Source organism: Saccopteryx bilineata, chromosome 2 (assembly GCF_036850765.1).
Source record: "Saccopteryx bilineata isolate mSacBil1 chromosome 2, mSacBil1_pri_phased_curated, whole genome shotgun sequence".
Taxonomy (NCBI): domain Eukaryota; kingdom Metazoa; phylum Chordata; class Mammalia; order Chiroptera; family Emballonuridae; genus Saccopteryx; species Saccopteryx bilineata.
This window is the reverse complement of record NC_089491.1, coordinates 269,808,925-269,834,294: the sequence shown is the minus strand read 5'-3', so window position 1 is coordinate 269,834,294 and position 25,370 is coordinate 269,808,925. Positions and strand designations below refer to the sequence as shown.

The following is a 25,370-nucleotide window of genomic DNA, read 5'->3' as shown; positions in this document are numbered from 1 at the left end:
AAGCCCTTTGACCTAGTAAAACCACTCCTGGGAACTTTCTCTAAGGAAATAATTAGACTGAACCAAAAAGCTATTAGTATGAAGATATTTACTACATTATTATCTATAACATCAATAATGTGGAAACCCATCTCCCAACAACAGAACAGTTAAAAAGAAACCTAAAAAAAAAAAAGCGTTGAAGTAAAAAAGCTGAACAGAAATCGACACACACTAAAACTACATTTTTTTAAAAAATACATAAAAACGAAACAGTAAAAAGCCAAAATAAAAATTGAGTTAAGATAAAATTATATTCAAACTTTTAACATTGTGATTATATTGTTCTAAGGAAAAAAGCCACCTTCTGAAACATATGTGACAAAGACAAATTTTTGAAAGCCATCCAAATCCACTATTTACCCCCTCCAAACCTCAAAAGTCAAATATGAAGAAATATTGTATTATTTAAAGCAAACATGTGAATTTCTAGACTTTCAAGAATATTTTGTTATTATCTCTGAGCATGTCAAACCCAATGCAGCATTTTCTTTCTTCACCTTTGGTCCCAGAAACTTATTTTAACTGCTGAAACACTCAAGTTAAACACAAGTGAGGATACTCTAGAAATTGCAATTGGTTTATAAAGAACCCAATAACAATGCTTCAAAATTTAAACAATTCTACAAGTACATTAGCTGAAGATCTGCACAATACAATTTCACATTCTATGAATCCGATACATTAAACAAAACTACTTTTTATGAAAAGGAGTAAGGGCTACAATTTATGCCTCAAGTAAAAGAACTTGAAGCCTAAGGAAAGCCTCCGCAACTTAAAAGCCTTAGTTTTAATTCTTATTGGAACAAGTTGAATACATCTGCCAATTTCTGATACCTAAGAAAGAAAAAAAAGTGTATCTTTTTCCATAAAAATTATATTTAAATCTTTTCCATTTTTCTACTATGGATGCCACCGAGAAAGGGAAACTTAAGTTACAAAATCCTAATTGGACAAAGCTGGGGAAATAGGCACTTTACTTGAACTAGTTTAGCTACACAGCTTTTGCAGATGTCTGAAAGAAGAGAGAACTGTCTGGGGGTAGCAGAGGTAGTAGGGTAGAAGTAAAAAATCCAATGCTCCCCCTCCCCCCACTGAAGACAGCAGCATTACTTAAAAATCAGTTCAGTTTCATCTTGATGGGTAATTTCTGCCATAAATAAAAGTTCTTTAGATTGCTGAAAACCTGTTCTCAAAAAGAAAACTCAGTCCACGAAAAAAAATAAAAGTCCCGTTCTCCCACCTTCTAAAGGCCAGGGTGCCTGTCTATTTAAGGAGGACCCTGATCACCAACCCTGCCAACCCCGCCTAGGCCTAAGGGAGACATGGCAATGCCGACAGCACCAATGGGCTCGGGGCACAGGGGAAATGGACTTGCGTGCCCTTGGTGAGCTCTGGCGGCACTCCCCATGTTAAGGACACTGGCCACAATGGAATGGAGTCTATTGACATTTGCTGCCCCATTTGAACACTAAGCATTTTCTTAGTTCGTGGAATACGTACTAACAACCACCCCCAACCCCTACACACACCACAGGCCTTGCTGCACCAACACACCTTCCAGAGTAAGACCCGGCTACCTGAGAACACCGAGCCCCCCGTTCCTACCACAAACCTGGGTACTGGGGGATGGAGGTGACAACATGCAAGGAAACACCCGCATTTCTGCCTTCAGGAACCCCCACCATGCTGCCTGCTGCAATCCCTCTCCACTCGAAATTAAAGAACTGGGGCGGGGGCTGGGGAGAAGTGCGCAGTGTGCCGCTCCCTGCCCCATAACCACCCCACCCGGCCCCCAGTCCAACCTGGAATTAAGCGCACGCCCGGGTCCGGCCCTCGCCCACCACTACTCAAAGGCGCCTTCTCCTCCGCGGCCTCCGAACAGCAATGCGGCTCGGCCACCACCCGCGCGGGAGAGGCCTCGCGGGGGAAGAAGGGAGGCCGGCAGGGGGCCGGGCACTCCGCACCCCCTCCCCAGGCGGGGGAGGGCGGGCGCTGCGGGGCACCGCACCGAGCCGGCCGACTCCGCGGAGTTCTGGGCCCCCGCCGCCTGCCACCGAGTGCGGAGGGGCGCAGGGACCGCTGCCCACCGCCCCAGCCCGGTCAGTCCTCCCAGCTGTCCCAGGGCAGCGAGGTGGCTAAGGGCACTAGACGGATCCTGATGATTCCAGATGTGCCCTGGGGCTGCCCTGTTAACGGTGCAGGAAGGGGGGGACGCGGCCCCAACTTTCCCCCCTCCCCCGTGAATCCCCATTGGGGGCGTTGGCAAGTTTTGGGAGACAGCACCCAAACCTCCAGACCCTTCCACACGTTTCTATTTACATTGAAAGTGGGGGCGCTGCCCAAGCGGTCCCCCACTTGGGGCGGAGACTTGAAGGAGGTGGAACAGGGGTTGACAATCGCCGAGACCTGTGAACCGCTCCCAAACACTTAGATGGAGAAACGGAGGCTGCCCAGTCCTTCCATCTTGACCGTCTGGGGGAGGGGCCGTGGGTGTTGCAGGAGACTGGACACGGCCTGACATTCCCGGAGGGACCCCGCGGCGCCTCCCACCCAACCCCCCGGGCTTCAGCCCGGAGCGGGGAGCCCCACCCCCACTGCGGGCCCCCAGCCTACCCCCCGAAGCCCGGCCGGTCACGGGGCGGGGACGGCGGTGCGGGCCGCGGGGGAGGGGACGCGAGGCCCGGGCTTGTCCCGGCCCGGAGCGAACTGGGGCGCGACACCCACCTGCCCAGGCCCGGCCGCCCACCGCCAGCGCTCGCCACTGCCGAGGAGGAGGAAGCCGCAGCCGAGGACGACGAGACCGAGGGTGAGGACGGCGCCACGGCGGGCGACGTGATTAGGCCGCCGCCACCGGGCTTGCGGGCATTGGCGGCCGCGGACGGCTGCTGCTGCTGCTGCTGCTGGGGCTTCAGCGACATGGTGAGGGGCCCATACACCGGCCCGCACGCCGGGCGGGGACAGCCGGGAGCCGGGCGCGCCGAGGGGACGCCGGAGTGCGGCGGGGACGCGCGGGCGCCGACCGGGGCGGTGCGGGCTGGTGCGGCCGGGGGGGCGCCTGGGCCCGCGAAGGGGAGGAATAGGACGATGAAGGGGCGGGGAGGCCCGCCGAGACCGAGGAGCTGCCGGGAGCCGGGCCGGGCCGCGCCGCCGCCGTTGCCGTTGCTACCAAAACAGTCTGAGGCGGAGGGAGGCGAGCGCTGCCCGGGAGGGGGGCCGGGGCCGGGCGGAGGAGGGGCGGCGGAGGGATACGGGCCTGGAGCTGCGTTCCCGCCGCCTCGCCGCTCCGGACGCGGGAGCGAGCGCCGCCCGGGCCACCTGGCCGTGGCAAGGCGGCGAGGCTCGATGGCCGCTGCTGGGCCCCGAGGACCTGTGGCCGCCGAGCGCATCGGAGGTCGGGCGCAGAGCGGCGCCCCGTAGCCTTGCCGGGTGGGCGCGGAGGTGCGGGACGGGGACTCTTTACCGGAAGTCGGAAGGGTCAGGCGGAAGCAGAATGTAAGGCGGCCCCAGGGTTGGGAGGGACACGTGAGGAGCGGGCGCCGCGCTGGGCCGCGTTCGCGGGGGTCGGGTTAGGGCCCGGCGACCGGTCCTGCCCGGATCCGCCCTCCTCGAGGCGGGTCTGCCCTTTGGAGAGGCCGTGTCTGTCTTCGCCTCAGTGCCGGCCTAGTGTAGAGCACCGGAGGGGAGCGTTTCTTCCCCGCCCCCTGATATTCCTTCAACGTCCTCAGATTGCTGAGAGAACCCGAGATTGCCCCCACCTGATGCAACCTAAAAAAAGGACTGCGAGGGCCTTTAGGGCAGACACTACGTCTTGCTATGTATAAAGCACCTTGAGCACAAGCATCCCATAGTTTCCTTTGTATCCCCAGCATCAGGCACACAGTAGGCGCTCTCAGTGACTTACTAAGTGTCTCAAAGGCAGGCCGTCCTCTCTTTCCCTGCCAAGACTAATGGTTGGAATCAAGCAACCTCCCGGGGCCACTCATATCTGGTCACCTTTTCCCCACTTTTTCCACCCCTGCAACACAGTAACCAGAAAACTTGGGGATCTGACCTTCATTTGAACCCATTTCCCCTCCCTTGAACTTCTTTTTCTTCATTCATGAGACTCAAAAGGAAATGTGCGTGATTGGTAGAGCTATGGATAATGGGGTCTCCTTCGGTGGAGGCAGAACAGACCTCATAAGAATGTGCGAACTTTAGACCTTGGCCCCTTTAGAAGTTTTACTTTAACTTAGGTCGCTAGCCAGCACAGTAGTCCGTTTTGTAAATGTGTTGCAATTAAACTGGAAGCAAGTAGGTAACTGAGTGAAGAATCTAGTTTCTTAAAGAGTGAAATTACTTTAGGAAATGATAGGAGGAAAACACCAAAATTCCCCTCAGTATCCAGAACTGTCAGATAAAAAGGTAATGACATAGAAAAACTTTGAGAATCATTAAGCCACGAGTCTCCAGTAGCCAAACTGGAATTAATCTCCTATATGACCCAGGCAGAAATGATAGTTAATTCTGCACACACCTGAAAAGTATCAGCTTTATCTCCCATCTGAGGTAAAAAGGGGATTGGGGGAGGGGAGTAGTATTCTTTTAAACCAGTAGTTGCAAAATCTTTTAAAAATTAACCAAAAGGAAATTGAGACTAAAAAAAAAAAAAAAAAAAACAGATGGGGGGGTGGGGGGGGATAGAAGGGCCATAAGATAAATACAATCAACTTTCTGTGGTTTAATGATTTGACTAAATTAGCCATATCAGGGACCAAGGTCCCAGAATTCAATCTTACAATCAATTTTCAGACAGGGGGGAAAAGGGAAGTGGCATAAAAAGATCTAAAGCAGACACAGCTGACCTTGATTTAATTTACACTGAGAAAACTCACATTTTTACCCATGATCATTGAAAATATTTTTTATCCGTTTTATTAAGGCATAATTTGCATGTTAGGAAATTCACCTATTCTTTATGCAAGTCAGTGATTCTCATTAAATTTACAGAGTTGTGCAACCATGACTACTAATTTCAGAACTTTCCCTCACCCCAAAAGGCTGCTTCAAACCCATTTGCAGTTACTCCAGTTCCCACCCTCAATCCCAACAACTAATTTACCTTCTGTCTCAACGAATGTGTATGTTCTAGACGTCTCACATTAATGGAATCTTACAATTGGTGGTCTTTAACTTCTTTCTCTTAGTATACCGTTTTTGAGGCTTATCCATGTTGCAGCATATATCAGTATTTTTCACCTTTTTAAAATATTTTTTAAATTATTTTTATTTATTCATTCATTTTAGAGAAGAAAGAGAGAGAGAGGGAGAGAGAGAGAAGTGGGGGAGGAGCAGGTAGCATCAACTCCCATATGTGCCTTGACCGGGCAAGCCTGGGGTTTTGAACTGGGGACCTCAGTGTTCCAGTTTGATGCTTGATCCACTGTGTCACCACAGGTCAGGCAGTGTTTCATTTTTTATCACTGGGTAGTACTCTGTTCTATTTGTGTATCTACTCTACAGTTGGTGGACATTTCAATTGTTTCAGGTTTTCAAGAATAATGCTTCTATGAACATTTGTAAACATGTCCTCCCATGAACACGTTTTCATTTCTCCTGAGTAGGTGCCTTGGAATGAAATGTTCAGTGATGTGATAAATTTATATTTAACTTTGTAAAGATACTATCAGACTTATTTTCCAAAGTGACTATGCCATTTTATAGTCACACTTGGAATGTTTAAGAGTTTATCATTAAAGTTTGATTTCTGCTTTCATATTTAAATGGAAACCAAGAGAACCTCTACTGTCATTCTATTGTATACACCACTACCACCCATTTTTCTTTATGGAAGGATTACCACCCCAAATCAAGGAATATCTATTATGCAAACTCTTCACCTGAATTCTAGACATCTGAAGTCGTGGTTATTTATCAGCACCTGTGGTGTCAGAGGGCTTTCGGTTATGAAAAGATAATGCTCCCCAGACAAAATGGTGTGGCAGGCAGCTTTTCAGATGACCCCACATGATACTGTTCTGGTATTCAGATCCTATGAAATAACCTCTCCTTGAATATGAGCTGGACCTAGTGGCTTCCTTCTAACAGAAAGAAAAAATTAGGGGTCTTCACATCCAAGATTAGGTTAAAAACGACTGTTGCTTTTGTTTTGGACTGTCCTCTCACTCGCTTGCTTTGAAGAAAGACAACCGCCATGTTAAGAGTGGCCCTACGGAGAGGCCTTCATGGCAAGAACCTGATGACTGCCAGCCGCCACATGAGTGAGATTCGAAGCAGATCATCCCCCAACAAGTCTCGATATGACCTCAGCCCTGGTCAGTGCACCTTAATTAGGCTTTGTCAGAGACCCTGAACTAGAGATACTCCGCTAAGACACACCAGATTCCTAACTCTTGTTGTTCAAGTTAATAAATTTTGGGGTAATTTGCAGCAATAGAGAATATAGATGCCTTACAAAAAGTGCATTCAGAATTCTTTAAAGACAGATACTGAAGTCAGGAACTAATATTATATCCAATCCAAATTAAATTTTTGAGTGACCCCCTAACGATTCTTGGGAAGCCATTTAAACAAAACCAAGTATCACTGGAGAGTGATCATCAAAGGCAATGAGGAACACTGTCCTGAAAGAATTCTGATATGAATAGGTATTGCTAATATTTTAGCTTCTAAAACAGGCAATGGTCCTGCCCAGATAGCTCAGTTGGTTAGACCGTTGTTCCAATATATCAAGGTTGCGGGTTTGATTCCCAGTCAGAGCACATACAAGAATCAACCAACAAACACATAAATAAATGGAGCAACAAATCAATGTAGTTCTCTCTCTCTCTCCTTTCCTTGCTTTTTAAAATCCAATAAATAAAAAAGCTGCGGCCATTTCAACCACTATTTTAGAGATGAAAATTAGTACCAAGTGAGAAACCATCTAGATTTTCAAATGGGGAATCCAGTCCTGTGGATTCTGTACTTGCTTTCTGATTCTCAATGACCCTTCAGCAAGCCACACGGCCCTCTAATTTTCATCACTTCAATGATTAATCAAGTCTGGGGATTTGGGGCCTAAAAACTAATGTAGTCATGCAAAGCAGAAATGTAGAGAATGATCTGCTGTCACACTCAGTAGAGCAGATGCATCCGATGATCCAGTATTTCCAGCAACTCATTTTTCTGCAATCATTTCTCTTCAGCTCTCTTCATTTGATCATGTTTAATGTATGATGCTACATTACTCACTCAAAACTCTTGATTTCACTTTCAAAAGCATGAAAATTAATTCAAATCAAAACTAACATGCACCCCCCCAAAAAAAAAATCCATCCTCTTAAAGTTTTTGCATAGACCAATCCTCATTTAAAAAATGAGAAAGAGAGAGAGCAGATGTAATTTCAAAAATAGGACCATGGCTAATTAAACCAGTGTTTTTTTCTAACCATGGTTACTCAGAATTCTTAGAGGCTAATCTATTTGTAGACACTCCAGGAATCCCAAAAGACTAAAAGCAATAAAAAAAAAAGTGTAATGTGGGGGGCGGGGTTGCTTCCAATAGGCATTATTTATACACCTTGTATGCAAAGTAACAACTTTTCCATAGGTTTGAAAAATACTGAGGGATGGTGTGATCAAATAAGGACCACAGCAATATTATTTGAAAAAGTTTTTAAATGAGCTCTTTCCTCCACACAAGCACACTTCTGGTTGTTAAGTTGCTCATTTTGTTTTACCTTGTGGGACAGAATAATGATGCGGTGACATTATTCACAAGGCAAAAGCTGGATGCCAGCTGAAATAGACACAGAAGAAAGAATTCTTTATTTTTTATTGGAAATGCTTGTGCAGTACAGAGCCAGACATTTAAAGAAACTCAGCCTTTTTGTTCTGCCTCATTCTCCCTTTCTGTTTTCATTTGCCCCCTTTTTGTGGAGAATGTTGCGTGCGGGCAGCCTGTTGTTTCAGGGGCCACAGATTTATGGAAAGCCAGAGATGTGAAGTATGCACCATTTGGAGAATTTAGGAGGGGATGTAAAATGGATGTGTGCAGCTCGGGCGACAGCTGAGCTGGCCGTTAGCATGGGATCTTCTTAAGTTTGCTACAGGATACCGGGAGCCCCACAATGGAACCCCAGAGGAATCAGACTATAATTAATACTGACATTGCTGACCTGTGGTCTCAGAATAGGGACTTGGAGTCTTGTTCCGGAGTGGAATCAGATATGGGCTTAACAATGCTCACTGTCTTGCTCAAGTCCACATATGATCAAAACTACTTATTTTACATAAGGTAAGCCTTAGGGCTCAGGAATGATGAGGACTGTAAACCTTCCTATAGCATTTACTAGTACCAGCTCTATTCTAAGTGCTGTCTTTCTACATAATAACTCATACAACACTCACAGTAATCCACTGGTGCTCAATAGGAGGGGAGAATTTTGCCCCACCCTCCAGAGAACATTTGGCAATTCCAGAGATATTTATGGTTGTCACAATTGAAGGGAAATGCTACTGGCATCTTGTGGGTAGAGGCCAGGGATGATGCTAAACACCATACAGAGCACAGGACAGCCCCAACAGAGAACCATATAGCCCGCCAGAAACATCAGCAGTGACAAGGCTGGTTGAGAAACTTTGCAGTAACCCTATGAAGTAGATGAGATCTTCTCATCTGACAGGTGGGGAGACTGAGGCCACAGAGATGTTAAGTCACTTTGCCTTAAGGTCACACTCATTAAATGGCAGAGCTGGGACTCGAACCCACAAAGTCGGTCTCCAACATCTTGGCTCTCAGCCACTTCGTTTGTATGAACTAGTGAAGGCCCAAGGTGACTGTCTGGGAAAAATAAACTTCTCTCCTTGGTTTCATCCAGTGCAAGCTTCTAATGCACTGGCACCACCAGTAACTGCCTATTTCTTGATTAGGGAGAGAGCTTACCATTGTAAAAGTCACCATCAGCAGGGGACAAGCCAGCAGCGCCTATCAGAACTGAAATAGCACCTTTCCAACAAAGGTGAAAAATTGAATATATAAGGATAATCATTGGGCCTGACCAGGTGGTGGCGCAGCAGACAGAGCATCATTCTGGGAGGCAGAGGACCCTGGTTCGAAACCCCGAGGTCACCGGCTTGAGCGTGGGCTCATCGAGCTTGAGTGTGGGCTTACCAGCTTGAGCGTGGGATCCCAGACATGACCCCATGGTCACTGGCTTGAGTCCTAGGTTACTGGCTTGAAGTCCAAGGTTGCTGGCTTGAGCAAGGGGTCACTTGCACTGCTGTAGCCCCCTGGTCAAGACACATGAGAAAGCAATCAATGAACAACTAAGGTGTCCCAACAAAGAATTGATGCTTCTCACCTCTCTCTTTTCCTGTCTCCCTGTCCCTGTCTGTCCCTCTCTCTGTCTCTCAGTAAAAAAAATAAATAAATAAAAAAGGATAATCATTGGAGTGTTATTTGGAACACAGACTAGAAACTCTAGCAGGGATGATTAAATGCCTTATAGTGTTTCCCAAATGCAGTGGAATACAGAATGTCCTTAGCTATTCAATCAGAAAGAGGTAGATCTTTGCACTGATGCAAAAAAGATCTTTAAGACCTGTTGTTTTAAAAAAAAAATTCAAAAGGTGAATGTGAGGTGATAGATGTGTTCATTTACTGGGTTGTGGTAATCATTTCACAATGTGCAAATATCAGATCATGTTGTATGCTTAAAATACATAAAGTTTTTGTCGATTATACCTCAGTAAAGCTGGGCAGAGGAAACCTGTTAAGTCAAAAAGCAGAAAATTTAAAAATAAAGCAATAAGTAAATGTGTAGACTATTTCTATGGTATACACCAATTTGTATTCATCAAAGGGAAGTAAGTATAAGTATATATATGTATGTGTGTGTGTGTGTGTGTGTGTGTGTATACATACACATACATAGAATATTTCCTGACAGGGCATGAAAAAACTGATACTAGGGAGGAGAAAAACTTACTTACCGTATACCTCTGGACTGTTTGAAAATTTACTTTTGAAAATTTATTTTACTATGTACAAGTTATCTTTTTCAAAAAATATAACAAAATAAAATTTCAGGGCATCATAACAAATAACTAATATTTGTACCACACTTCATGGGTTTACAAAGCACAGTTTTATTTGCATTGTTCCCTTTGGCGCTCACCAAAGATGGCAACACCACCAGAGCAGAGAAGTGGCATGAGCTACCCAAAGTCACTCCCTATCCACACCCCCACATGCTGCCCTTTCTCGCTTCCCTCAGTCAGATCAATTACTGTCTCTACCACTTTTATTTTATTCAGCCGCAAGCTGCCATTCTCAAGCTCTAGTCTAGGCAGTAAATCCTTGGTCATATAGAAATAGAAAAGGCCTGTCCCTTTCTGCCATGTTTGTATTGCTTTCTGCTGAAGTGCCACACTGGAGCTCCAGAAATAAGTTCACCTTCAGAGTCCATCTGTACGTAATAGGCACTTAATAAAGCTGAGTTGCTTTGACTTGATAGACACTAATTCTCATTTTATACATGTTTGCTTATTTGAGCAGAAATGACATATGCTTCCTATTCATATCTGCTAATTGCTACCAGCCATGGGCCCCCATGATGGGGCCAACATCCAAGGCCAGCCCTGACTGACCCAAGCATTTCCAGGCAGTGAGGGGGACAGTTAAACAACTAGCCTTTCTTATTCACATGTTTCCATCCCATGTGGTTTGGACAGGGTTTGCATTCACCCCTGGATAACACTTATTTCTCTTCCAGTTAATAGCTTGTGATGTGTCCTTAAAGGCATTCGGGGAAGTGTCCGTCTAATTCATTAGAAGACACTGGAGCCAAGAAACCATGAGGGGCCTTCTGGAGAAGTAACTCCTTGTCACTAGCCTTCTGTAGCCTTAAAGGAGGCTGGAGCTGAGGCCCTGTGAAGATTAGTTTCACTCTCCTTTGATCAGGGTTCTCTTCCATTGCACAGTGGTTCATTTCTGTCCTCAGAGGGTCAATACAGGGCAAGTCCTTATGCAGCAATAGCAAATGGTAGGCTTCTGGTTTCCTGAAAATGACTCAGGAATCCTGACACGTGAAGTATTGTTTTTTTTTTAAGTTAGATAAGTCTTTTTAAGAACATCCTGAATATTTGTGTATCAGTTAACATTTGCTGTGTAACAGACTACCCGCAACGTAGTGGCTTAAAACAACACACCTTATTTTATTTCTTAAAATTCTGTGGGTTATCTGAACAATTCTTCCTTTCTGGGCTGCCTCAACTGGGGCTGAATGGTCTAGGATGGCCTTTTGATGTCTGTAGCAATTGGCTCTATGTCAGCTGGAGAATAATAAAGACAACATATCTACAGTCATACAGCTGACTGTCCTGAGCATGTTCATGTGGTGGTGGTCACAAGGTTCCCAATAGCAGCAAGAGAAGACAAACCCAAGGCACCGGCACTTTTTAGGTCTGTTCTTGTGTCACATTACTAATGTTCCATTAAGTCAAAGCAAGACACATGGCCAAGCTCAGATTCGAGAGGTAGAGAAGTAGACTCTATATCTCTTGATAGCATAAGCTGCAAAAACACTTTGCAAAGAATGGGCATGCAGGGAGGAAAGGATTTGTGGCCTTCTTTGGTAATATATCGTAGTATAATGGGATATTTGAAAATCAATTTTGCCTGACTAGGCGGTGACGCAGTGGATAGAGCGTCAGACTGGGATGCAGAGGACCCAGGTTTGAGAACCCGAGGTCACCAGCTTGAGCGCAGGCTCATCTGATTTGAGCAAAAGCCCACCAGCTTGAACCCAAGGTCGCTGGCTCCAGCAAGGGGCTACTCAGTCTGCTGAAGGCCCGCGGTCAAGGCACATATGAGAAAGCAATCAATGAACAACTAAGGTGTTGCAACATGCAATGAAAAAACTAATGATTGATGCTTCTCATCTTTTTCCATTCCTGTCTGTCTGTCCCTGTCTATCCCTCTCTCTGATTCACTGTCTCTGTAAAAAAAAATCAATTTTAAAACTTTCTCTCTCTCTCTCTCTCTCTTTTTTTTTAGTAAGATGCATCTGAGTAGTCAGAAGAATGCTGATGCTGAGAAGGCTACTTTTAGCAATCTGATGATTTTCAAACCTCCAGTTCTGGTCATTCCACTCGAGACTGGTAGAACCGTCCTGATGAAAATAGTACCAGGTGCCTAGCCCGTGATGGCACAGTGGATAAGGCGTCAACCTGAAATGCTGAGGTTGCTGGTTCAAAACCCTGGGCTTGCCTGGTGAAAGTACAAATGAGAAGCAACTACTAGATGTTGTGCTTCCTGCTCCTCCCCCCTGCTCTCTTGCTCCTCTCTCTAAAATCAGTAAATAAAATATCTTACAAAAACAAACAAAAAAAGAAAATAGTGCCAGGCATAGTCTCTGCAAAGCTAGTTGTGATGGTTAATTTTATGTGTCAACTTGACTGAGCCAAAGGATGCCCAGATATCTCATTAAACATTATTTCTGGATATGTCTGTGAGGGCAAAAAAATTTCACATTTGAATTGGTAGACTTAGTAAAGCAGATTGCCCTCTCCAATGTGTGTGGGCAACATCCAATCCATTGAGAATCTGACTAGAACAAAAAGGTAGAGGGAGAATTCTCTCTGCCTCGCCACTCATGCTGGGACATAGGTCTTCTCCTGCCCTCAGACTGGGAATTATGCCATCAGCACTCCTTTTTCTCAGGCCTTTGGACTTGAACTAGAACTTACACCATTGAACATTGAAAATGTTCAAATGGGCCTGACCTGTGTTGGCGCAGTGGATAAAGCCTCGACCTGGAAATGCTGAGGTCGCCGGTTCGAAACCCTGGGCTTGCCTGGTCAAGGCACATATGGGAGTTGATGCTTCCAGCTCCTCCCCCCCTTCTCTCTCTCTCTCTCTCTCTCTCTCTCTCTCTCTCCCTCTCCTCTCTAGAAAAATGAATAAATAAATAAAAAAATTTAAAAAAAAAAATTTATTTAAAAAAAAAAAAAAAAAAAAAAAAGAAAATGTTCAAATGAATGAAATGTTCTCCTGGTTGTCAGGTCTTTGGATTTAGACCACCAACGTTCCTGGGTCCCCAGCTTGTAGATAACAGATTGTGGGACTTCTTAACCTCCATAATCAGGTGAGCCAGGAGGACCCTAATAGACTGGTTCTCCAGAAATGCAATCGCATGACCTTGGGAAGGTCATCCTCGTTGTCCTTTGTTGACAGTGAGAGCTACCCTAGATGGTGAGTTACACAGGACCTTTCTGAAGTTGTTGCAGGAAAATGAAAGGACAATAGGGCACGTGCTGAATGACCCAAGCCCTGCGTGTAGAGATAAGACGACCAAGCTTGGGGCTGAAATCCTCAGCTTTCATCCATATTGTTGGCATAGTCTTTGAGTCTGTGATTTTCAGCTTTTCCTCCTCATAGGCCTGATTAAACCCTTTGATCTCATTTTATTGGGCAATATTGTTATGCCACTTTACAAACACACTATTTATTCCAGGCTGACCTTAGAATCCTTTCCCCCATTTCTTGAAGGGCATTCATGGTTAGCGAGACACTCAACAATACTAGATTTAAAAAGGGAGAAGGGCATGTAGCAGGTGCTTAAAAATGTTCAAATAAATGAAGGCCAGGAAGGGAGAAAAGAGCATGAAGGTAAATGAATGAAGAGAATTTGTTAACTTAGCACATTCCCTAAGATGTCCAGCTTAGTTGACATATAATTCACCCTTTAAAGTGTGTACATTTCAGTGGTTTTTGGTATATGTACAGAATTGTGCAATTCTGTAATCACCACAGTGTAATTTTAGAACATTTCATCATTCCAAAAGGAAATCCCATACCCATTAGCAATCACTCCCCATTCCTCCCCTTATCTATTTTCTGCCAATCAACTTACTTCTCCTCTTCCTCCTCAGTGGTGTCATACACATTCAGAGTTTTATACAACCATCACCACCATCCATCTCCAGAACTTTTTTTTAATGGGTTTTAGACAGAGAGAGGAATAGTGTGGGGGCAGGAGAGAGAGAGAGAAACATCAATTTGTTATTCACTATTTATGCATTATTGGTTGATTCTCATATGTGCCCTCATCAGGGATCAAACCTGCAACCTTGGCATGTCAGGATAACGTTCTAACCAACTGAGCTATCCAGCCAGGACTTCAGAACTTATTTATCATCCCAAATTGAAACTCTAACTTCCTGTTCTCTGGTCCTTGGAAACCAATGTTGTACTGTCCATTGGAATGAATTTGACTCCTCTAGGGACCTCATGTAAGTGGAATCACACTGTATGTGCCTGATTGTAGCTAGCTTCTTTGATTTGGCATGATGTTCTCAAGGTTCATCCAAGTTATATCATGTGCCAGAATTTCTCTCCTTTTTAGGATTGAATAATATTCCATTGTATTGGATCAAATTGGCAACTTTTGCATGTCAGGATAATGCTCTAACCAACCAAGCTGTCTGGCCAGGGCTAAATTAGGCTATTATATACTAAGCTACGGGCTTTGTTTTTTTGTATATTTCTAGTAATTGAGTAATGGATTCACTCACACTCTTCTCCATCCCCTTCCAGATGAAAAATAAGAGTTGGGCTGAACTTACCTTGTGTGTTCTCCATAGCCCAAAGGGAGAGAAAGGCAAGAAGCTGTCTGGAAGGGAGAAGAGAAGGGGTGTGTGGAGGCCTGTGCCTATCTGTCTCCCTCAGGGCCATGCCTTTCTAGCCTTTCCCACCTCAGTCCTAACGAGGCCCTGGGGTATGCTGCATTCAGAACACTGAGTGTTCTATGTTCTGTGACAGACCTGAAGCAACTGAGGTGCAAGGCCACCTCACAGTGGCAAAAGACAGGCTTGGCTGGTGCCAGTTTGGCCTGTTGGGAAAGCCTTAGGTAACCAGGAACTGAGGAGGGAAATTCATAACTTCTCAACCCCCAAAGTTCATGAGTTACAGCTCAGGGAACAGCCTTTTTGTATTGCGTTTGAATAAGCCAACCTGAGGATTATGCAAGTATGCTCATTGTCAGTTGTTCTTTATAATAATGACAGCCAAGTTCACTTCCATGGTGTTCTCCACTCCAGCCTCGTCTATTTTGCTCTAATATTGGAGCAGAACGACCAAAATCATACAACAATTATAACCTGTCTTTTCCATTGTAAATGGTAAGGGAGCACCAAATAACAGAACAAGCCTCTACTGGGAATTCATACCCAACAAATAACAAGAGTTGATATATACCAAGATATATATGTATGTAACAAGAATTGGTTATTCTATGCCAAGCCCTCTTCTAAATACCTTAGGTAGATTATGTCATTTAATCTTCACCACCGCCTCTTTTTATTTCTTACTGTGATAAAATATATGTAAAATTTACCATTATTAAGTGTACAGTTCTGTGATGTGAAGTACACTCACATTTTTGTACAACCAGCACATCTCCATGAATTTAAACTTCCTAAGGGTGTTGATTTCCACTATGAATAAGGCCAAGCATTATTGAGAATGAAGGGCAGAAGCCTAGGTCTATTTCTTCCTTGCATTTCTTTTTTTTTTTTAATCAAATGCAAGATTTTGACTCTCTTGGTATTTTAACCCTGTTGGTCTGAAATAAATAGGTTATTAATGGACACCTCTAAAAGCTATCTTGCTACTTCATACCTACCCACTTAGGGTGGCCACATTCAAAACAGTAGAAAATAGGCCTGACCTGTGGTGACGCCTATTGGGTAGGTGTTGACCTGGGAACGCTGAGGTCACCGGTTCAAAACCCTGGGCTTGCCTGGCCAAGGCACATATGAGAGTTGATGCTTTCTGCTCCTCTCCCTCCTCTCTCTCTCTCTAAAACAAACAAACAAACAAACAAACAAAAACTGAATAAAGTTAAAAAAATATTTTAAAAAAACAGTGGAAAATAACGTGTTGGCAAGGATGTGGAGAAATTGGAACCTTTGTACATTGCTGGTGGGAATGTAAATGGTGTAGCTGTTTTAGAAAACTTTGTTGGTTCCTCAAAAAAGTTAAACATAGGCCTGACCTGTGGTGGTGCAGTGGATAAAACGTCGACCTGGAAATGCTGAGGCCACCAGTTTAAAACCCTGGGCTTGCCTGGTCAAGGCACATATGGGAGTTGATGCTTCCAGCTCCTCCCCCCTTCTCTCTCTCTCTGTCTTTCTCTCTCCTTCTCTCTGTCCTCTCTAAAAATGAATAAATAAATAATTTTTAAAAAAAAGTTAAACATAGAAGTACCAAATGACCCAGCAATTTCATTCCTGGTGTATACCCCCCAAAACTGAAAACAGGCCAAGTAATATATGTACATGCATGTTCATAACAGCACTAGTCACAATAGCCAAAAGGTGAAACATCCCAAATGCCCACAATTGAGTGGATAAACAAAAGTGGACTATCCATACAATGGAATATTATTCAGTCATCAAAAAGAGTGATGTTCTGATACATACCGCCATGAATGAATCTCAAAAATATTATGCTACGTGAAAGAATCCAAACACAAAAGGCCACACATTGTATATAATTCCATTTATATGAAATGTCCAGAATAGGCAAATCCTTAGAAACAGAAAGCAGATTGGCAGTTGTCAGGGTCAGGGGTAGGGGGAGAATGAGGAGGGGCGGCTAATAGGTATGGGGTTTCCTTCTGAGGTGATGAAAATGTTTTGGAACTAGATAGAGTGGTGGACAAACAACACTGTGAATGTACTAAGTACCACTGAATTGTTCACTTTTAAATGGTTAACTTTGTTATGTGAATTTCACTTGAATTGAAAACCTGTCTTGATTTCATGTTAGATCCTTTAATTAGCACAACCTTCATTTTCATTATAAAATACCTATTTTTGCAAAAACTCCGTGATAAAAAGGATTATTGTGTCTCTGTAGAGAACATAAATTACAAAATTTCTAGGGCACAAGGAACAAAACAGGGTTCCAAGTCAGAGAGGAAACTCCATTCATCTTACTTTCCTCCTTCTTCTGGTAAATATATATTACTAAAATGTAGTGCTTAATTATGTATTCAATTGAGTTCCTCTTCCTTTGAAACATCTTCCCTGCCTATTCCAGTTACTCGCCCCAGGGTGCTGCCCACAGCACTCACTATTGGTTCCTCATCAGCACCCATCCTTTCCTTCCTCCCAAAGTACCGATTTTTTTCAGGCAACTCCCTTTGCCCACACAGCCCTGAGCCTCAGGGAAGCTGTGCCCAGCCCCAGAGGGACTGATCAGGATAATCCATTCCCCTTACCAGTGACTGGTTCAGGAATAGCCCTGTGGCCCAAATCTCATGAACAAGGTGTTAGGGGACAGCTTGACTGGCGGCATGGTGGTTTAAAAAATGTGCTCATGGGCCCTGGCCGGTTGGCTCAGTGGTAGAGCGTCGGCCTAGCGTGCGGAGGACCCGGGTTCGATTCCGGCCAGAGCACACAGGAGAAGCGCCCATTTGCTTCTCCACCCCTCCGCCGCGCTTTCCCTCTCTGTCTCTCTCTTCCCCTCCCGCAGCCAAGGCTCCGTTGGAGCAAGGATGGCCCGGGCGCTGGGGATGGCTCTGTGGCCTCTGCCCCAGGCGCTAGAGTGGCTCTGGTCGCAACATGGCGACGCCCAGGATGGGCAGAGCATCGCCCCCTGGTGGGCAGAGCATCACCCCTGGTGGGCGTGCCGGGTGGATCCCGGTCGGGCGCATGCGGGAGTCTGTCTGGCTGTCTCTCCCTGTTTCCAGCTTCAGAAAAATGAAAAAAAAAAAAAAAAAATGTGCTCATGGCCCTGGCCAGGTAGCTCAATCAATTAGAGCATTGTTCCGATATGCCAAGCTTGTGGGTTCAATCCCCTGTCAGGACACATACAAGAAACAACCAATGAATGCACAAATAAATAGAACAACAAATTAATGTTTCTTTTTTTCTCTCTCTCTCTCTCCTTTGCCCCCTCTCTCCCTCCTTTCCCCTCTCTCTAAAATCAATCAATAAAAATTTAAATAAAACATTTAAAATGTGCCCACAAATTCTCTGATATGCCTCTTTAAGAAGTGAGCTTAAGCCTGACCTGTGGTGGCGCAGTGGATAAAGCGTCGACCTGGAAACGCTGAGGTCGCCGGTTCAAAACCCTGGGCTTGCCTGGTCAAGGCACATATGGCACATATGAGAGTTGATGCTTCCTGCTCCTCCGTCCCCTTTCTCTCTCTCTCTCTCTCTCTCTCTCTCTCTCCCCTCTCTCAAAATTAATTAAAATAAATAAATAAAAATTTAAAACAGCTCAAAAAAAAAAAAAAAGTGAGCTAATTCTAGTTCCCTTGTAACTGGGCTGGACTAAATGATTAGCTTCAAACAAATTGGGGTTGGATTTCCGACACTTGTGCCTGAATGAATCTTGACTAATACAAGTTTTAAGTAAGGCCATATGGTCTAATGCTCTGCATAGTGTCAAGACTCAGCAACAATCTCTTTCCAACACCCTGATTTGTCTCCTCCTTTCGCCTCCTTCCCTTCTTTTGATAAGAGTTAGAGACTCTATCATGTAGGAATGCTTTAATCTAAGTAACAGAATACCCTACTAGTGGGACTTAAATGATAATGGTTTATTGTTTGCCTGTATTAACTGTCTGGAGGTAAGCAATCCCAAGATTAGTTCAATGATTCAACTATGTCAGCAGGAGCTAGGTTGTTTCTCTTTCTGTTCTGCCATCCTCAGCATGTCAGCAGCACTGTCCCATTGGATCACAAAATGGCTGCTGTGACACTGAGCACCACATCTTCACACAGGCATCCTGAGAAAGAAGGAAGGAGGCAGGAGCGAAAAGAGCTTTCTCATTTTCACCTTTTTTCCAGGGGCTAAATAAAATCTTTTTCAGAACCACCAGCATAGCCCTCTCTCCCTCTCATTGGCCAAAATCAAGTCATATGACCATCCCTGACCAATCTCTTACATAGGGGGAAAGGATTGCTATGGCTGGCTACAACTAATCATAATTTATCTCTTTAATAAGAATGCAGCACAGTTGTACAGATATTGTCAAGGCCCTTCCCCAGTCTTGGGGGGTGAGACGTGGTTGGCCTCATGGAATGTGGGGAAAGTCTCTTGGGAGCGATTCTGGACCAAGTCTTTGGTAAGGTCATTGAGGTACTCATTTAACCAATCCAGAAATAACCTACCTCCATTCTTGCATTATTCAATAATAAACCCCCTCATTATGGGAGCCATGTTGAGTTGGGATTCTGTTACTTGCAGTAAGAGACGTTTCATAGATACATTCCTCCAACTACCGCAGAATTTGCTCAAAGCAATACTCCAAACTTACCTTGGCATTCCAGAGACAGAGGCCCCAGGGCAGGCCAGCAGCTCTGTCCTTCTAGGTTCATCCCAAATGCCACCATGTCCTGAAGCCATTCCTGGCATGCTCAGTCATCATGACCTTGCCCTTTTCTGAATCTCTCTGGCATTTTGTGCATTCTTCTCATTGCCCTTTCTAATTCATTCCAAGTGTTCCTTAAAGACCAGTACATTCCAGGGGACATGCTAGGTGCTGGCAGTGCACAGGTGATGATGCCTCTTCCTTGCCTTCAGTTGTACAAAGTCAGCTCGGTTTTACTCTGCTTGGCCCATGTTCGTTCCTTCATCCCTTCCAACAGTCCCATATTGAGGGGCTTCTCTGGGCCAGGCCTTGTGCCGATGAAGGAAAATGGTCCCCACTTTCAAAATGCTCGTCTAGCCAGAGAAAAGTGAAAGCGATAAACCCAGGGGCCCCTAGGGAGCAGGATGGAAGCTACCAAACAATAATCTTTGGCCGACATGACTATCATCCCCACTTTTTCTGAAATCTGTTTTCTGCTCGAAGATAGCAAATAACTTTCCCCAGATCACACAGCCAGGCAGCAGAGCTGGGGTCCGAACCCAGGCAGGCTGACTGCAGGCCCAGGCACAAACCTCTGCACCACAGTGCCCACCCACGCTCAGTGGTATACTCGCCAGATATCTGCTAGCCAGGAGAGGCCTGGCACGGAGCCTTCCCTCGCAGCCCTCAGAAGGAACCAACTTGGCCCTGGCCGGTTGGCTCAGCGGTAGAGCGTCGGCCTAGCGTGCGGAGGACCCGGGTTCTATTCCCGGCCAGGGCACACAGGAGAAGCGCCCATTTGCTTCTCCACCCCTCCGCCGCGCTTTCCTCTCTGTCTCTCTCTTCCCCTCCCGCAGCTGAGGCTCCATTGGAGCAAAGATGGCCCGGGCGCTGGGGATGGCTCTGTGGCCTCTGCCTCAGGCGCTAGAGTGGCTCTGGTCGCAACATGGCGACGCCCAGGATGGGCAGAGCATCGCCCCTGGTGGGTGTGCCGGGTGGATCCCGGTCGGGCGCATGCAGGAGTCTGTCTGACTGTCTCTCCCTGTTTCCAGCTTCAGAAAAATGAAAAAAAAAAAAAAAAAAAAAAAAAAAAAGAAGGAACCAACTCTATGTAGACACCTTGACCTCAGACTTTCGGTTTCCAGACTATGAGACGGTAATTTTCTGTTGGTTATGTCATTCAGTGTGTGGCACTTTGTTACAGTGGCCCTAGCAAAGCAATCCACCATGTAAATCTCAAGGTAGCTGGGAAGAAATAAAGGAGAGTGGTATGAGATGAGATTAGAAAGGCAAGTCGAAGCCTGATCACACAAGAACTTGCAGGCTTGAGTAAGACTGGATTTTATTCTGAGACTAGGAAAACTGTTAATAGATTTGATAACTGTCTTAAGCCGAGTTTAAAGTTAAGTTGATGGCATGCATGAGTTGACTAGGGGAAGAGAGTATCTGTTAGAGGGAACAGAAGCAAAGACCAGCGGTTTAGTTTCTGAGGATCATGACATATCACAAGCTGGAGGGCTTAGACCAACAGAAGTCCTTCTCTCATAGTTCTGGAGACCTATAGTCTGAAGCAAGCATTTTTTTGCACATACTCGACCATGGAGGAATACCCTGACTGACCAGCCTACCTAAAAATAGCTCTTCCCCCTCTCCCCTTAGTGTCATTTTCCTAACTGGCACTTACCATTATCTGAAATGTGTTTGTTTGTAGGATGGCTCTGACTGGGACTGTTATATTTGCTGCTGCATCCCCAGAATCTAGACAGTGTCTGGCACTTAGTAGGCCTTTAAGTAATTATTAAGATACCAAATAAACCTTATAAAATCAGTATGCAGAGCCCTGGCTGGGTAGCTCAGATGATTAGTGTCATTCCTATATACCAAGGTTGTTGGTTTGAGCCCCAGTCAGGGGCTCAAGAATCAACCAATGAATGCATAAATAAGTGTGTGTTTTTTATAAAGCATCTTTTTTTTTTTTTTTTTTTTTAAAGATTTTATTTATTCATTATAGAGAGGGGAGAGAGAGAGAAGGGGGGAGGAGCAGAAAGCATCAACTCCCATATGTGCCTTGACCAGGCAAGCCCAGGGTTTTGAACCGGCAACCTCAGCGTTTCCAGGTTGACACTTTATCCACTGCGCCACCACAGGTCAGGCAATATAAAGCATCTTTTTAAAAAAAATTTTGACTGATTTTTAAAGAGAGAGAGTAGAAGTGGGAAGCATCAACTCATAGTAATTGCTGCTTTTTTTTTTTTTTCTTTCTTTCTTTCTTGTTCTCTCTCAGTTCCTGAGATTAGTATTAGAGGAGAAAGCAGAGAGGAGAGCAGAGAGAGGCCACGTGGAGGAGGCCAAAAGAAGCAGGCGAGATGGTGGAGTGCTGAGTGAGAAGCCAGTTTGTGCAGAGTTTGTGCAGAGAAAAGGAGATGGGGAACAGAGGTGAGTAAGTCTGGTGAGCTAGAAACCTTTGATTTTAGAAAACTCGATCAAGTCAGTAGCTTTGTGAGCACTGAATGAGTGGGTTTTTGGAGCCCAGTGTGTGTTTTTATTTGCCCATCGGGTGCAAGCTAGGATTAAAGTTGATGACCCACCAGTTCTTGGCTCCATTGTTTCATTACTGTCTGTCCAAATCAAATGTGAACCTGCATGGGGCAGGTGGCTGTGATGATGGCCGTGCCTACTGGCCATAAAGATAACTTTCTTACAGGGTTCTAGATGGAGGGTTAGAAGAGCTGTAAAGAAAGTAATGTTATAAAGCACCATACCCCAGATTCTGAAAAGCACTGTACCTTACTCCATCGGGTTTATGTAGAGACACCCGGTCCAGATAAATTTTGAAGATTTTTTTTTTTTTTTTTTTTTTTTTTTCTGAAGCTGGAAACAGGGAGAGACAGTCAGACAGACTCCCGCATGCGCCCGACCGGGATCCACCCGGCACGCCCACCAGGGGCGGTGCTCTGCCCCCCAGGGGGCGATGCTCTGCCCATCCTGGGCATCGCCATATTGCGACCAGAGCCACTCTAGCGCCTGAGGCAGAGGCCACAGAGCCATCCCCAGCGCCCGGGCCATCTCTGCTCCAATGGAGCCTTGGCTGCGGGAGGGGAAGAGAGAGACAGAGAGGAAAGCACGGCGGAGGGGTGGAGAAGCAAATGGGCGCTTCTCCTGTGTGCCCTGGCCGGGAATCGAACCCGGGTCCTCCGCACGCTAGGCCGACGCTCTACCGCTGAGCCAACCGGCCAGGGCAAATTTTGAAGAATTTTATTGAAGGAGGAGATTTGTTAAATATGCTGGTTGCATATGGTTGACTTGAGTCCCAAATCATGTCCCCAGTAATTGCTTCTTGTATGTGCCTTGACCAGGCAAGCCCAGTGTTTTGAACTGGTGACCTCAGTGTTCCAGGTCGATGCTTTGTCCATTGCGCCACCACAGGTTAGGCATCCTTGTGTATTTTAAAAGATAACATTCTTAAAGGCAGTCTCTCTTTTTTTTTTTTTTTTTTATTAATTTTTTTTTAAATTTTATTTTATTTATTCATTTTTAGAGAGGAGAGAGAGAGGGAGAGAGAGAGATAGAGAGGGAGAAAGAGAGGAGGGGGGAGGAGCTGGAAGCATCAACTCCCATATGTGCCTTGACCAGGCAAGCCCAGGGTTTCAAACCGGCGACCTCAGCATTTCCAGGTCGATGCTTTATCCACTGCGCCACCACAGGTCAGGCAAAAAAAAGATAACATTCTTGCTATTGTTTTGTAGCATTTAGACCAGGGGTCTCAAACTTGCGGCCTGCGGGCCGCATGCGGCCCGCTGAACAATTTTGTGCGGCCCGCAGACTAATCCACGAAGTTAAAAATATTTTGGATAAAATTAAGTAAGCCTAGCGGCCTACTTGTATTTTTCATTTCTCTAGCATCCTAGCTAGATATTAGCTTAGTTAACAGCAGTTGTGATGCAAACTACACTTTCTGGTCGTTTTGTGACACTGAGTAAACTGCATGTACGATTGTGCTTGTTGTACTGATTTTTTTTTTGTTTTCAACTGCAGTGAGAAAAGTGTTGCGTAACAGTTGCCTTTCGTAGACCTAGTGCGGCCCGCCGAACGGCTGTGATCTTGCTCTGCGGCCCACATGCTGAGTTGAGTTTGAGACCCCTGACTTAGACTATATAAATAAAATAAATAGAAATAAGCAGAAGAGTTACATAACAGCCTGACCAGGCGGTTGCACAGTGGATAGAACATCAGCCTGGACGCTTAAGACCCAGGTTTATAACCCCGAGGTCACCGGTTTGAGTGAGGGCTCACCCGGCTTGAGTGCAGGGTCACTGGCTTGAGCATGGGATCATAGACATGACCCCATGGTCACTGGCTTGAGCATGGGATCATAGACATGACCCCATGGTCACTGGCTTGAGCCCAAAGGTCATTGGCTTGAAGCCCAAGGTTGCTGGCTTTAGGAAGAGGTCACTGGCTCAACTGGAGCCCCCCAGTCAAGGCACATATGAGAAAGCAATCAATGAACAACTAAGGTGCCACAACGAAGAATTGATGCTTCTCTTCTCTCTCCCTTCCTGTCTGTCTGTCCCTGTCTCTTTCTCTGTCTCCGTCTCTTCTCTCTCTCTCTCTCTCTCTCTCTCTCTCTCACACACACACACACACACAAAAGTTACATAACATAAAATAGATATTGGGTCTATATGATAAATCAGACTTGGTATAATATATATTTTAAATAGTTTATTGATTTGAGAGAGGAAGAGAGAGAAAGAGAAAGGTGGGGGGAAAGAGTGGGAGCATCAACTTGTAGTCACTTCTCACATGTGCCTCAACCCAGGAAGCCTGGGACCTCCAACTGGAAACCCCAACATTCCAGGTTGATGCTTTATTCACTGTACCACCACAGGCCAGGCTGACCTGTTACAATATTTTTTTAAAAAGAATAAGAAAAAGCTCTTCGAGCCCTGGCTGGTTAGTTCAGTCAGTTAGAGCACTGTCCTAAAACACCAACATTGCGGGTTTGATCCCTGGTCAAGGCACATATAGGAAATGACTAATGAATGCACAACTAAGTGGAACAACAAATGAATGCTTCCTCTCTCTGTTCCCTAAAATCAATTAAAAGAATTTTTTTTTTTTTTTTTTTATAGAGACAGAGTCAGAGAGAGGGATAGTTAGGGACAGACAGACGGGAACGGAGAGAGATGAGAAACATCAATCATTAGTTTTTTGCTGTGACACCTTAGTTGTTCGTTGATTGCTTTCTCATATGTGCCTTGACCGTGGGGTTACAGTAGACCAAGTAACCCCTTGCTCGAGCCAGCGACCTTGGGTCCAAGCTGGTGAGCCTTGCTCAAACCAGATGAGCCCGTGCTCAAGCTGGTGACCTCGGGGTCTCGAACCTGGGCCTTCCACATCCCAGTCGTTGACGCCCTATCCATTGCGCCACCGCCTGGTCAGGCTAAAAGAAATTTTTAACTACATAAATAAATAACAAGCTCTTGGGCCTGACTTGTGGTGGCACAGTGGAGAAAGCATCAACCTGGAATGCTAAGGTCACCAGTTTGAAACCCTGGGCTAACTCAGTCAAGGCACATACAACAAAGAACCAATGAATAACTGAAGTGAAGCAACTATGAGTTGATACTTCTCGCTCCCATCACCCTCTCCTCTCTTTGTAAAATCAATAAATAAACTCTAAAAAAAAAAAACTCTTGGGAGACATTTGCACACAGCATACACACCAATTTATACCGGCCAAATTAACAGAGCTTTATAATATCTCCCAGTAGGTTTAGAAAATTTTTGTTCTAGGCTCTCTCCCTTGTTTCTTTGTAATAAATTGAAGCCGCAAATTAAGCTGATCCCTCCAGAATCTAAAGTTTGCAGTTAGCTTGTTTATGCCTGTTTGTGCCTCTGGGGGCAGTAACTGAGTCTACACTCTCAAAGAAAGGACTCCTTAAAGTTTCGACAGTTTTGTTCCAGAGGCAACTT

General features: G+C 45.2%; 1 protein-coding gene and 1 long non-coding RNA gene across 7 annotated transcripts in view; one reads left to right on the top strand and one right to left on the bottom strand.

Annotated features, from left to right (window-relative positions):
- Positions 1–3,485, bottom strand: part of ATXN2 (ataxin 2) — a 125,682-nt gene extending 122,197 nt beyond the window's left edge. For 3 of the 6 annotated variants that reach the window (XM_066260553.1, XM_066260557.1, XM_066260554.1), the window contains exon 1: positions 2,767–3,484. In XM_066260553.1, the coding sequence (XP_066116650.1) occupies positions 2,767–3,428 (662 nt within the window). In that variant the 5' untranslated portion in view covers positions 3,429–3,484. Of the gene's footprint in view, positions 1–2,766 lie in introns of all 6 variants that reach the window. The other 3 variants (XM_066260555.1, XM_066260556.1, XM_066260558.1) reach the window with 2 other exon arrangements.
- LOC136325739 (uncharacterized) overlaps positions 2,823–25,370 on the top strand; it is a 43,607-nt gene continuing 21,059 nt past the window's right edge. The window contains exon 1 of the long non-coding RNA XR_010729298.1: positions 2,823–2,961. This is a non-coding gene — a long non-coding RNA (uncharacterized lncRNA). The remainder of the gene's footprint in view (positions 2,962–25,370) is intronic.